At 42.9% G+C, this 14,892-nt stretch overlaps 1 protein-coding gene across 1 annotated transcript in view; it reads left to right on the top strand.

Annotated features, from left to right (window-relative positions):
- DSCAM (DS cell adhesion molecule) overlaps positions 1–14,892 on the top strand; it is a 322,782-nt gene that overhangs the window by 279,784 nt on the left and 28,106 nt on the right. The window contains exons 29-32 of the mRNA XM_083500497.1: positions 2,069–2,184; positions 5,495–5,644; positions 7,948–8,145; positions 12,728–13,030. Coding sequence (XP_083356623.1) covers positions 2,069–2,184; positions 5,495–5,644; positions 7,948–8,145; positions 12,728–13,030 — 767 coding nt within the window. The remainder of the gene's footprint in view (positions 1–2,068; positions 2,185–5,494; positions 5,645–7,947; positions 8,146–12,727; positions 13,031–14,892) is intronic.

Raw genomic sequence — 14,892 nt, forward strand, 5'->3', positions numbered from 1 at the left:
TGATATATGTATTTATAGTCTGCTCTTCTCCAAGCAATTCCAGGATGGATTTCATGCAGTTTAATCCAATAAATAAAGCAACATAATTGTTACCATCACTAATCCAATCATAGAAAACAAATAAAAATCAAGGTCAGTGAAAGTGCATCTCAGATGAGAGGGCATTCCACAACGTAGGACAGGAAGGAATAGTTCTGCATATTTGCACTAGAAGCCAGCTATATTAGGAACAGTGCTGATTGCCTAAAGCCTGTGACATCTTACATATACCCCTCTTCCCCTGAAATCCATCTAACAGGTTTGCAAATCTTTTTAAATATTTCTCTTTGTTGTTGTTTTTAATAAGACATCAGTGGGCAGCCTCCGGGCTAATTAGGCCAGACAAGGTTCCTGTAAAGCCTTTCCCCCCAAAGCATGCCCACTAGGCTCACACTTGACATCATATGGAGCCTTGCATATGGGACAGATAAAGACACAGCTGCAAAGGGACAAGCAGGAGCTTAAAGAGCACTCCTGATCCTTCCTTGGCAAGCAGGGTTCACCGAGAGCTGCACCTCTTTGAATGCATGCTGTCAGCACCAATCAGCTGATTGGCTCTGACAATCCATTTACCAAGGAGCTCACTATCGGTGCCAATCAACTGACTGTTGCTGATGGTGAGACCCTTTGAAGTTGTCCATTTGCAGACATGGCTTGGACTCAAACTGTGCCTGCAAATGAACATTTTTTCCTTTGCAGTGGTTTGGATCTAGACTGCACCTGAAAACGGACTTCAAAAGGTCTGTCAGCACCAGTCAGCTAATGGATACTGACAGCAAACCTCTTTGAAGTTGTCACCTGTTGTCAGGTGATTGAAAAATTGGCAGTCTCTCCCGCCTATCAAAAATGGCCCATGGGAGGGTGGGCCAGTTCTTGATCCTGCTCTTGGGCTGAGAAGGGTTTCCTTACCCCTGTAGTAAGACAAAGAATGGGCAAATAGATAAACTGTCATGTGGTGCTCTATTCATTTATTTTTTTCCAAGAGAAAAAGGCATGCAGCACACAAGGGAGAGTCAAGACTGATAGATGAACTCACATCAATAGAAAAAGACAATAGTTTCAAGCAGCACTGGGATGTTGAAGCAAATTAGCACAGTTGCTTTTCTTTATTATGTGGGTTGTCATTCTCAGAGTTCTGGCTGTGAGAGCAGCGCATAAGCAGCAGAGCTAGACTATTGGGGTGGCCTACTTTTTCCAGTTCTTTTTTCTCAACAAATAATAACAGTACCCTATCTTTTTTTGTTCATTGAGGGTACAGATCAGACTGCTTCCAAGTGCTACAGATCTAAAGCAATTCTGTTGGTTACTTTGCACCTCTGATATAGAGGGGTGTGTGTGTAAAATTCTTAGCTTCATAACTCATTCCAAGGCTAATTTTCTAGTGCACACATTTTAAAATGAGAATATAATAGCTTTGGTGATAATATACTAATTGTTTCTTATCTCTGTCCCCCAATGCTGGGAATTAGTAGAGGAACAGTGGTTGGATTGCTTTCTTAAAATTTTATTATTGCAGTGTCAACAGAACAAAAAGCAAAGTGTGTTGAAGGGAAATAGCGAACCAGAAGCAATTACTGCAATCCATATAAAAGTGTAAATAAATAACCACTTCTTAAATGTCCAGTTTCTCTGTTGATTAGTATTTGTCAATGCCAATATATGATAAGAATACAGTGCCATAAAACCCACCTTTCCTCTGATTGAACAAAGGGGTTTTTAGGCTTGTCTTTAAGAAATGGAAGGAAGGGAGAAATAAGAGCTTATGATTGTATTTTTCAAAAGAATCTCAAGGGGAAAGGCTTATTTTCTCCCATTGCTCCTGTTTTTCTAAGCTTCAGCATTAGACTAATATATTGTATGTACACATGGGAGAACTAATGAAAAGCATTTATTTGAACACCCCACTGATAGCGATAGGAGACTAAAGTATTTATTTTGCTTTTAAACTAATAAAATAATTTCTTCATTCGACTTTAATGCCTGTTCCCCCTCTTTTTCTTGTTTGGTTTGTTGTTGTTCTGATTTCTAGTAAAAACACAAGGACATCGGATACACTTAATAAGCAACAGCAGACCCTCAGAATGCACATAGATATTCCCAGAGCTCAGCTTCTGATTGAAGAGAGGGATACAATGGAAACCATTGGTAAGCCAGCAATAAGCTCATGAGGTGCCTTTGTACAACAAGAGGATCTCACTAGCTCTGTGTTGTTTCTCTTAAGGTATTACAAAAAGCTACGTTTAAGGAATAGAAAACAGCCCCTCCAAATACTTTTTCTTACAGTTTTGTTTTTGTTTTGATGATAAAAGTTCTGACTCAGTGCTGCATGTGAAATGAAAAAGTTTTCGGTGAGACCAAGCTCTGTAGTTCAAGAAGAAAATTGCAAAGAAGGTGGCTGGGATGGTTTTGATACACATGGAGGGAGGAATTCAACATAGCACCAAGCAGCTCATTCTGTGAGCTCACTGTTCTGGGGATTCCCCCAAAGCCCACCCTGAGCCAATTTGGGGGACAATGAGGGGAGGCGAGGGGACAAAGAGCCCTATTGTGCAGCATAAGACCTGATTTCCCCTAGAAAATCATTGAATTCAGCCCATAGAAAGGAAAAGGTTGGGTCAATTTACATGTGTGTGTGTCCCGTCCCCCCCGCCCCTGCTACAGTTTGAATACTTCTGTGCTTCTGTGCCAGTAGAGCTTTCCATCCCATAGAAGTTGGTCCATTAGGGCAAATGGGGCACTGCCCCATCAACAACAGTCAGTCCCCACCTGATTGCCTTCTAACTTACGGTACAATCAGCGTAGCGGGGTGGCACTGACTGTCAGCTTCCTTCTCGGTCTATTAGTGATGCCTTTGTGTAGATTTCTGTAGGATAGAGGAAGAGGGAAAAACTAGAATTAGTTGACTCTGCCTGTCATCAGTTCTGGCTCCACCTTCTGTCAGCCTCCATGCTTTCCACCCTATTATTCCCAATGGGCACCAGCCACCACTGTTTCCACCTGCATTCTGGGGGACCTCTAGGTACATAGCTCTTAACCCACTAGTAGACATCTCTCTCTCTGTGTGTGTGTGTGCTGGTCAGGCATCTCTTCCTGTGGCCTTCGGCAGGCCTCTGGGTAAGTATAGACTCATCCCCTTAATACATTTTATGCACTTGACCTTGCTGTCATAAAATCCCTACACAAATCATTCCTTGGTTTAGGATTTCTAAAGTTGAACACTGGTGGCTCACCTTGTGAACCCAGATTTTCAGAATTGCTAAGCCGGGGCATCCAGTGGGAACACAGAACTCCTAATGATCCAACTCTTGAAAAAGTGCAGTGATGGCAGTGCTTGCTTTAAAAATGGCTAATCCTGCATTTGGGTTCTACTTTGTTTATTTTCCTAATTTTGCTTCTCTGCTGCCAAGCTTTATCACACTGGGGGGGGATTTACCCTTGTGTTGCAGTCCATGGGCAGCAGAGTTTGTAGTGCAGATGCAGGTTGCATATACTCCTTTTATCTCTCCCAGAGCTACAGTTCCCAGCATCCTTAGCAAACTACAGTTCCCATGATACTTTGGTGGGGGCATGTTTTAAATGTGTGGCTGCTGCAGATGCAACCTGATCGTTGCTTCTGTAACAGGCTGTGTCTAACACAAAGTGGTGAGCTGTGATCCAGACCTTTGGTGAGCTTCCACATGGCTCATTGCCCAGAGGTTTTATTGCCAACTTGAAAAGAGGCAGCTCTTTTTGCCAGGGGTGGAGAATCGTGTTCATCCTACTTAAGACCTTTTTTGGGCAAAATGTATATTTAGTATTATTATGCATGGTTCTTCATGTTAATGGTTTCTTATCCGGGGGGTGGGGGGAGGAAATGTTTAGGAAATACTTGATTGTCCCACCGTTGGCAGCCTGTCTGGAAATATATTTAAAAGTCATATGGTACTTCAGTGTTTGCATTCCCTGTAGTTCTTACTGCTATTAAGAATATCCAGTAGTGACTGCAGCAATGTAGGTGGAAGCTAAATGTGTCAATCCTGATAGTACGATGCATAGAAATAAATTGTTTTTACAAGCTTCAGTGGCAGTGGGTGGTTCACCATTAACTCCTGTAGGGTTGGAACAGACCCATTGTCATCTTTTTATGTTTTCTGCTGCCTACTAAACTGCTTATTTTTCTTAACTCATAACACCCCGTATCTAATTATAGCTTAAAAGGAAAAGGAAAGCTATCAACTCGAGTCAGAAGGAAATGGTATTTGTTGATGTGTTCTCTCATAAAGAGATAATATACTTGAGGGGGAGGGGGTACCGTATTTTTCGCACCATAGGACGCACCGGACAATAGGACGCACTTTGTTTTAGAGGGGGGAGAACAAGAAAAAAAAATTCTCCCCCTCTCTGCCCAGCGCCCCTTCAGTGAAGCGGCAGGAGGCGCTGCACAGAGAGGGGGAGAACTTTCCCCCTCTTGTTTTCCCGCTCTAAAACAAGGTGCCGTTTAAGGTGCGTTCAGGCGGCTACCTTGGAAGCCTGGAGAGCGAGAGGGGTCGGTGTGCCCACCACCAGCCCCAAAGAGCAGGTCAGGGAGCAGCGGAAAGGCACAGCGGAGAGGCTCCTACCATAGCCGTGCGTCACCTCTCCAGCCGGGAGAGGGTCGCGGGGGGCTGCTTTAGCCCCGTGCGCGCTCTCCCGGCTGGAGAGGTGACGCGGGGCTGTAGAGGCTCCTGCCATAGCCGCGCCTCACCTCTCCAGCCGGGAGAAGGTCACGGGGGGCTGCTTTACCCCCGCGCGCTTTCCCGGCTGGAGAGATGACACTGGGCTGTAGAGGTTCCTGCCATAGCCGCGCGTCACCTCTCCAGCCGGGAGAGGGTCGCGGGGCTATGGCGTCTTCGCTCCATAGGACGCACACACATTTCCCCTTCATTTTTGAAGGGGAAAAAGTGCGTCCTATAGAGCGAAAAATACGGTAAGTTGATATTGATACTATTAAAATAGGGTACTGCAGGACTGTGTGGGGAAAGGGGAAGTTTACAGAGCCATTTGGGGCAATAATTTCTCTTCCATGCGCATACCATTATGTACTGTGGAGCTGCCAGTGCATGAAGAAGCATATGGCATGCAGAAGTAGTGCACTTTTCTGTGATTTCTATAATCACAGCAGCATCACTTTTACATCTTGCCTTTTTGCCATTATTCATATATCTGGGGGTGGAGGAGTCATACTGAAAGTAAACAGTTCTTTCCATGTTAGTCCTTACTATGGTGAAAAAGAAGTTTCTCACCTGAAAAAAAAATCTCTTCCCTTGTTAATTAGCTCTGGGCAAAAGCAAGGCGAGACAAAATTCATTTGCCAGGTTATTAGGTTCTAAGATGTAGTGAAGACTATAGAAGTGATATTCATTCATTCATTCTTAGAAAATCAGCCAAAAGTGGGACACCATTAAGATATTCTGCTCTGTCATTGCCTTTCTCGCAGATGATCGATCTACAGTCTTGTTAACTGATGCTGATTTTGGGGAGACATCGAAACAGAAGTCGTTGACTGTTACACACACAGTGCATTACCAGTCTGTCTCACAAGCCACTGGACCACTGGTAGACGTTTCTGACGCCCGGCCAGGAACAAGTAAGTATTAAGGACACTTTGTTTTGTGGTTCTAATATAAAAAATAAACAAATATGCTGCAAAGTCTGTTGCTTACCAGGAGGGTACAGGGCGAGGCAGCAGAAAGGGGGCGCTATACTTTGCCCTGCCCTTTCTGCTTCCTCTCGCCTTCCTGGTATGTGACAGTGACTCATCTGCCAGGAAGCTCCACTCCACCCGGCAAGCTGCTTCTGCTTCTCCCTTCCATTTCTTTGGAGGCTGTGTGCTCCTCTTTTCCATGTCTTGGCATATACCTTAAAATATGGGGGGAAGAAGATAATGTTTGACAGCAGGGTTATTTCTCCACACCCTGCCCCCCACCCCAGTACATAATGTGGGGTGGGATGCAGCCACACTGGTGCTGGATCAGAGTTAGCACTTTTTCATTGCTTTGAATAATGAGTATATTTTGGGCCCATCTGCAGAGGTCCTTGCATTCTAGAGAAAATATAACACCTGAGTTATGTGTTGCTGCTGCTTCCTTTCCCTACCAATAGAAATTGATCCGCTGTCTTCCGCACTGGTTCTTGTAAGTTTTCTTTTACAGTGGTGCCTCACAAGACGAAATTAATCCGTTCCGCGAGTCTCTTCGTCTAGCGGTTTTTTCGTCTTGCGAAGCAACCCTATTAGCGGATTAGCGGATTAGCGCTATTAGCGGTTTAGCGGCTATTAAAGGCTTAGCGGCTATTAAAGGCTTAGCGGCTATTAAAGGCTTAGCGGATTAGAGGCTAAAAGGCTATTAGCGGCTTAGAGGCTTAGAAAAAGGGGGGGAGCAAAAAAAAATCAGAACACTCGCAAGACGTTTTCGTCTTGCAAAGCAAGCCCATAGGGAAAATCGTCTTGCGAAGCAGCTCAAAAACGGAAAACCCTTTCGTCTAGCGGGTTTTCCGTCTTGCGAGGCATTCGTCTTGCGGGGCACCACTGTACTGTGAGGTTGCAATGTAAAATACTGATCAGCAAGCAAGTATGATAGTCAAATCTTTTTAAATTTAGAAAAAATCCAATAAGTTTTCCAACGTTTGGAATATTTCCCAACAGTCTGGCTTTGATTATGTGTGATTTACAAAACCCATTGCACAGAAGAGATACTGAGTAAGCAGATACATCATTCTGAAGTTTTTCATTTTGACAAGAATCCAGTATAGTTTGCTAATGCGTGGAATGTTTCCTAACATTTTGGCACTGATTATATGAAGTTTACAAAATGCATTGCATAATCAATATATAAAGCTGTGGCATTCCATTAAATTGAGCTGGTTTTGTTTTGCTGAGCTATTCATCTAGCTATTGTCTTTGCTCCACAGAAAAGATGGGACACCATTTTTATTGCTGATTGTCCCCTTTTTATGCGTGTGTGTGCTGGTTATTAGCCTAATCTCAAACAGTGAACAACATATGGACAGTTTGCATTTTTAAATGGCTTTGTAAGTAAGAAACCTGCCAATCTGTCAATGAGAAGGGATGAATCATGAATAATCCTTCTATGACTACTTATCCTTAACTCACTCCTTTTTAAATAGTTTCAAAGCAATGTAAAAGGAGCGGCTTTTCTATTTTAATAATAATAAAAAGAGCCCAATCAAATACCTATTTAATAAGCTTGAATTTATATTTTTAATACTGTTATATCCCAGTCTTAGTAACACCAACTCTATGATTCTATGAAAACCCTCTCAGATGCTTCAAAAGGAAAATCTTTTCCCTCTGCTTTAATGTCCTAATACTATTTCCACAAAATCCATAACCACCCATTCTTAATAAAATAAAATAAAAGAGTAAATGGGTATTAGACATTGGACACAATTCTTTAATTATTGATTTCTAGATAATGCTTTTTTTTAAAATCCTCAAACAGAATTTAGTCCACATGATACAAAAAATGATCACTTGCCTGGAAATCAAGCTTTGTCAAAGAAAAATGAACCAATAATGCAGGTGCAGGAAACTTTTGACCTTCCACATATTGATAAACTACAATTTCCTTCACCCCTGACCATCAGCCATGCTTGCTGGGGCTGATGGGATTTGTAGTTCAGCACAATCTGAAGGGTCAAAGGTTTGCCATACTTGCAATAATAAACCTTTAGAATATCTTTGAAACTTATACATCATAGATGCTGATAGAAATTGATAATAAATGTATATGCCTACAGATAGGCCCCACTGATACTCATTTCCATCCTGAGGATCCATCACTCAGCAGTAATTCTATTCAGCCAGTCGCTCGGCTTTTCTTGACTAATCAAGTATTCAGCACCAACATTACATCTGTGTTTTCACTGCAGATCCTACAACAAGGAGGAATGCAAAAGCTGGGCCCACAGCTCGCAACAGATATGCCAGCCAATGGACTCTCAACAGACCTCATCCCACAATATCAGCCCACACCTTAACAACAGACTGGAGGCTACCAACACCCAGGGCAGCAGGGTCAGTGGATAAAGAAAGTGACAGCTACAGTGTCAGCCCATCACAAGATACAGGTATAATCTTTGTTCCTAGAATTCAGATTCAAGACAACATTATAATCAGAACAGGGCATTTGGTGAGTTTGATTTTAGCTGAGCACCCAACCAGATACGACAATAAATGCATCTTTACATTTAACCCTTAGAGCTGTTTCCACATGTTAATAGCAGCAGGCAGAAGTTGGAGAGGGCTTGTATTTAGCGGGATAGCAGAAGATTGGCGGTGGTGGTTAAATTTTCTCTTGTGCTGAGGACCTAAGGAAATGTTATCTTCTGAAGTTGCTGTTGGCTTTGGGAGGAAATTCCCATTAGTACCAGTGGGGGGCTTTCCCCTAAAGCAGTGATGGCGCTCCAGTTGTTTTGGGACTACAACTCCCATCAGCCCTAGCTAACAGGACCAGTGGTCAGGGATGATGGGAATGGTAGTCCCAAAACATTAGGAGCGACAAGTTTGGCAATCACTGCCCTAAAGCAAACAGAGGAGGGATTTTCCTCAGGACTGCAGTAGGACAGCATTGTGGAGACCCAAAGAATACAGCATGATTGAACCTTATGTTCTTCTTGTGGTCTGAGAGACATGGAAGATCATGAGCCCTGAGACTTGCTCTCACTGTTACCAGGTTGAATTTTTGTAACTAAAAAATCTGACCACACCCTCACCCAAAAGTGCATATACTAATACTGTACAGTGGTACCTTGGGTTACATACGCTTCAGGTTACAGACTCCGCTAACCCAGAAATAGTACCTCGGGTTAAGAACTTTGTTTCAGGATGAGAACAGAAATTGTGCTCCGGCGGCGCAGCAGCAGCAGGAGGCCCCATTAGCTAAAGTGGTGCTTCAGGTTAAGAACAGTTTCAGGTTAAGAACGGACCTCCAGAACGAGTTAAGTTCTTAACCTGAGGTACCACTCTATTGTTGAATTCTCCCCTTTGAAAGAAGGGACACTGGGGACTTACGTTGTCATTTGTAATATTTGTTGTTCATGAAAATACAGAATGGAGCACAAACAAAAGTTCTTTCAATAGTTAGCAGGTCCAAAAGGCTTTTGAGCCCTACTCCCCCAGCTGTAATTAACTCCAGCTAGAAACTCATCAAAATGGAAATGGCTGAAGGGGGTTCTCTCTCTTTCTGCCCTCTTCTTTAAGTTGGAGGGGTATCACCTTCTCCAAGATGTGATGGGTATCTCTTCAAATACTCAAAGTTTTCTAGCCAGAAGGCTATATTCTATAAGTATGGGGGAGAAATTCAATCCAATTAACATTTAAAGGTGAACCTACCTAATTCACATTTACTGAAATAATAGACAAACTGTAGTCCAGCCATGATTTGAAATGCGCACTTCCCTGAATTTCCAGCGAAGCAATTTGTACAAAATTGTATATACTAAAGTGTGCATTACAGTGCATATATTATGAAAATAACATGCAAAAATTTCTCTGCAGAATTGAATATATTGAGCACAATTCAGTATGATACGTGTCTATATAACTCTAGCAAATTTTCATGGAGAACTAATGGCAGCAATATACTTTGGAACAAATTTTGTGGGGGTGGGGGAAACCATCCTTCTGGGAGGATGTAGAACTAAAATGATTTGTGAAAGTTGTTCAACATGAATGAAAAAATGAGCTAGCGAGCTCTACAGTAACTCTCAGACTTGCCTTCCTGGGCCACCTGGCAGTAAGAGAACCAGGGAGGTAAGCAATAATGAACCCTTGCTTGAAGTGACAGTACCAAATGTCAATCAAAACAGCCATCCGAAGCCAATTAAGAAGCTCTGTCCAGACATCAATAGCTGGGAGGTATGAAAGGTCCACGCCAGTAGGTATCCAGCTATGCTTTCAAAACATTTCACTAACAAGTCTTATTATTTTATGGGCTAGATAGTGGGTATGGACAAGCCAGACAATCTCACCTGGGGCCAAAGAGGGAGACAATCTAAAAGTTCTATTAAGGCATTTCATCATTACAGAACAATCATGATAATAGGCTTCAGAATGTGAGCTTTTAAATACGATTTCTTCAATACTAACCTTGGTTCTATTAGGAAAGCCACATTCTACAGAAATTTTGCTCCTTCCTACCAGATGAAATGGGACGTGGGTGGCGCTGTGGGTTAAACCACAGAGCCTAGGACTTGCCGATCAGAAGGTCGGCAGTTTGAATCCCCGCAACGGGGTGAGCTCCCGTTGCTCGGCCCCAGCTCCTGCCAACCTAGTAGTCCGAAAGCACATCAAAGTGCAAGTAGATAAATAGGTACTGCTCCGGCGGGAAGGTAAACGGCGTTTCCATGCGCTGCTCTGATTTGCCAGAAGTGGCTTAGTCATGCTGGCCACATGACCTGGAAGCTGTACGCCAGCTCCCTTGGCCAATAAAGCGAGATGAGCGCCGCAACCCCAGAGTCGGTCACGACTGGACCTAATGGTCAGGGGTCCCTTTACCTTTACCTTACCAGATGAAACAATGCTGTTGCAATGAATTTTAGTGTGATTACTATACTAGAAAAATGCTAGATCATTATGATATTCACCATTTCCTTGTTATATGAGGACACACCAAGGATGGACCACCAAGGCCTTTCCTTTCCTGCTACAGGGTTTCCTGCATTTATTGCCACGATGTGATAAGTCCAGCTCCAGCTGCACTATGCATTTAAGCAGCATTGTAACACCTGAAACAGCCATGGCTTCCCCCCAAAGAATCCTGGAAACTGTAGTTTGTTAGGGCTGCTGATAGCTGTTAGGAGACTCCTATCCCCCACCCAAACATTTTCCTCCTATCTAAAATTCCTGAACCATCCACTAAGTGTAAGAGGATAAGCTCTCATCTCAGTATGCTTTGTATGAGAAAGTACCTGAAATGAGATAATTTAAGAAGTACTGTGGGAGGTGAGATGAGGATACATTTTGTGCATATAATTTCATTTGCGTCAACTAAATTTATTTTTCGAATAATGCACTGTTAACAGGAGGAAACAGCTGCACAACTCCCATTAATGTTAATGATAGTGGTGCCTGAATTCCGAAACCCTTTTTTACACATTCACATTTGTAGTTATGCTGCTATTGACTTGGTAGGCTCAGATCAACAGCAGGTTCCAGGTAGGTTAATGGTGACCAATATACCTGTTTATGGGATACGTTCTGTGGAATGGGCAGATTGACTTGGAAGGGCCATAGCTTAATGGGTTAAAGCATCTGCTTTGCATGCCGATGGCCCTGGGTTCATTCCCTGGCATCTCCAGGTAGCGCAGGAAGAGATCTCAGTCTGGATAGCTACTGTCAGTGTAGACAATACAGTGGATGCTTGGGTTGCGAACGTGATCTGTGCGGGATGCATGTTTGCAACCCACAGAGTTCACAACCCACACCTACGTGTTTACGCATGCGCGGTTGCAATTTGGCGCTTTTGTGCATGCGCAAAGCACAATTTAGTGCTTCTGTGCATGTGTGACTGCCGAAACCCAGAAGTAACCTGTTCCAGTACTTCCAGGTTTCGGCAGTCCACAACCCAAAAAAATGCAACCTGAAGCGGCTGTAACCCGAGGTATGATTGTACTGAGCTTGATGGCCTGACCTGGTGTAAAGCAACTTCCTATGTAAATAACAACAAGATAACAGAACAGAAGCAGGAAACCTGCAGGCCTGTGTCTGTGTTGTCTCACTATAAAAATGTTATGAAGGGTTTTTTTTGGGGGGGGGGAGGCTATATGCAAGATCCTTCTAACTCCTGGATCCAGCAAGTGTTAAATTATAAGCCAGGCTAGCTTTCTGTGTTGAGGTGATAGCCTGGGTGATGGGCCATTAAGGGAAACAAAGGTAAGGGGCTCTGTGAGAAGTGGCAAATGGGTGGGGGCCCAACCCAGCGTGCTGTTAGTTAGAAGGAAGAAGCCTGAGTTTAGAGAGTCGGAGAGACGGAGAGCAATGTTTGACAGCAGTGTTTCATGTCTGTTTGAATCCAAGGCTGTTTGAGAAACATTGTAGGCTCAGGTTGTAGATATATGTATATTCATGTCTGTTTGAATCCAAGGCTGTTTGAGAAACATTGTAGGCTCAGGTTGTATATATGTGTGAATAAACTATATATTATAAGGAGGCAACATTCTCCACTGGCCTCATTTCTAAAAGGAAACACAAACCCTGGGTATGTGCCTGGAAACCCTGGAATCTTGCACCTCTCTGAGACTGGGGTGATGTGCAACAATAACAATTCACCACAGGAGCTTCATTACATGAAATGTGTGTGAGAAAATGAGCACAACAAGTACTGTTCTCTGTGGGCTGCAATTATCCCTTCTGTCTCGTATTTGCAAACACTAAATCTGGAATCATAAAGAGAAAAAGGTGCTAATGGAAACAAAAATATTTACAGCTCTTTCACTGCTGAATACCCTCTTTTTTCCCCTCCACAAATAAGATTTTTGTGATGCAAGTCCAGAAAACTGCCAGGAAAGCATAGCCTTGCTATACCAGAATGCTCTTATTGCCCAAGCTGACTAGTGTGCAAGAGCTAAATAGTGGACTTTGGTGGGTTAAAAACCCATGCTGAAGTGATTGCCTGTTCTTTCTTTCTTTCTTTCGCCTTCTGGTGTTTAGACCGAGCAAGGAGCAGCATGGTCTCCACAGAAAGTGCCTCCTCCACCTATGAAGAGCTGGCAAGAGCATATGAACACGCCAAGATGGAAGAGCAGCTGCGACATGCCAAGTTTACCATCACGGAATGCTTCATATCAGACACATCATCAGAGCAGCTTACGGCAGGGACTAATGAATATACAGACAGCCTGACCTCAAGCACCCCATCCGAATCGGGGATTTGCAGGTTTACTGCATCGCCTCCCAAACCTCAGGATGCAGGACGCGTGACGAACATGGCTGTTCCAAAGGCACATCGGCCAGGTAAGTGCCTTAGGACACTCTGCTAATTCCTTCCGCTCTCAATTACATCCTGTGGATGTTGCGTTTTGAAAATTTCTTAATGGAAACGAAGGTACTTAACAGTTCTATCAAATATTCACAAAGCACATGCATATTGTTGCTTTCACATTTTGTTAAGCAGAGGTGTAAGCTCAGAATGAGCAAAAGGCAGTCAATCTGACACCAGAGCCTCAAGATCTCACCATGTTCTGACACCATGAATATCAATTTTGTAAAGCACACACAAATAATCCAAAGGCTTTTTTAAAAACCTGAATAGACACTTGCTTTCCCCCCCCACCCACCATTTTTGTTGGGGGGACAAAGATTTTCAGTAATCTGAAAAAATATTTCCCCCTTTTGGGTAATTTTTCAGCACTATTTCAAGAAATGTTTATTCATTTACATTGTCCTCAGTAATACCTTCAAGTAGCCCATTAGATTGGTTATATAGTGTTGTGTTGTCATACAGTTCCCTGTCTAATCTTGTTTGAATTGGGTCATACATGTGAAGGAACCGAATACTAAGCAAAGAGGGTGTCACAATTTAAGTGTATTAAGGAGGGGGGGCAGGTACACTAAAAATGCTAGCTTCTACCAAAATAAATTGTAAAGTGTAGCTCTAGGCCTTTTCTAACGTGACCTGATATTGGTCAACTGCTACTTTCCTCATGGCTGGACCAGGCACAAACACCACAGAAGCCTCCTCTGAGTAAGGAGGACAAGGAACAGTGGTTTCCCACTGATGGCCCCACTTCACAGGGCAAGACTGGGGTAACTGTGCTCCCCAGATAGAGGAGAGCTGATAGGTCAGCATTGATCTTGCCATCAGTATTGCCAAGCATACAATCAAGGGCAGACAGCAACATATGGCAGGGGGCAAGTCTATCTAGTTTTTGGAGGGGTGTGTGTCTCCCTTGTCCCTGCTCCATTTATTACATTTTTGGCACTTAACTATAGGATCTCCTCTCTTCATAAATAAAAGACAATGTGACATAGCAGTTCCTTTTCACTGCCCTCAAGAGAATGTTGGAAAAGTTCACTGACGTTTACTGCAAATAGAAGCAATACATTTTCCTGTCACAGTTGTTTCTTTCTTTTGCATCCATCAACACCGAATTATTATAGGTAACTAGTGTATAGGAAGGAAAAAATGAAAATGCGAAAAATTCAGAGACTAGAATGTCTTGAGGGATAGATAAGGAAACAGCATATGAATCCCTTCAGATCATTTGTGGCTCAAGTTATTATTCACTTTATGGCAGAATTAGATGGCTGTTTCTGCTTGTTCCAGGCCAATTCCTAATAGAACAAAATTGCTACTGATACTTTCTCCTTTCATTATGTATTTATAAAATGTCAGAGGGGTGTATACAGTGCTGGTCCTCTGTTCAGTAGATACTGAATGGTATGTAAATTTAGGAAGAAAAAGATTTAAGGGGTTGAGATTATTCTGCTCTCTTGTTTCAGACACACCATAGTTTTAGTAAATTTCCTCATGCAATTGGGTTTCTGCAAGATTTTTTTTAATGTCTGTAGAATGCTTTATATAATCTTTCATATAGTGCTGTTCCATGCATGGGACTAAACTAGATGTCCTGTCTAGTTCCTCTTCCCCTTTCCGGAGTGATAAAATACACCATGTTATGCCTTTATTTGACCCTGGTCCACATCACTGGCTACCATAGTGGGCAGGGAAATTGCACAATGTGATTGTGTCATGTCACACTATCATTACTACCCGGGGGGGAAGAGGAAAGGAAAGTAGGCATGGGATTGCATCAATAGGCCCTTGTTTTGGGTAACCTAGATCCACTTCCAGAAGTTCTAAGCTACTGTACTCC

The sequence above is a fragment of the Podarcis liolepis genome, assembly GCF_965112155.1.
Source record: "Podarcis liolepis genome assembly, chromosome: 4".
NCBI classification, from domain to species: domain Eukaryota; kingdom Metazoa; phylum Chordata; class Lepidosauria; order Squamata; family Lacertidae; genus Podarcis; species Podarcis liolepis.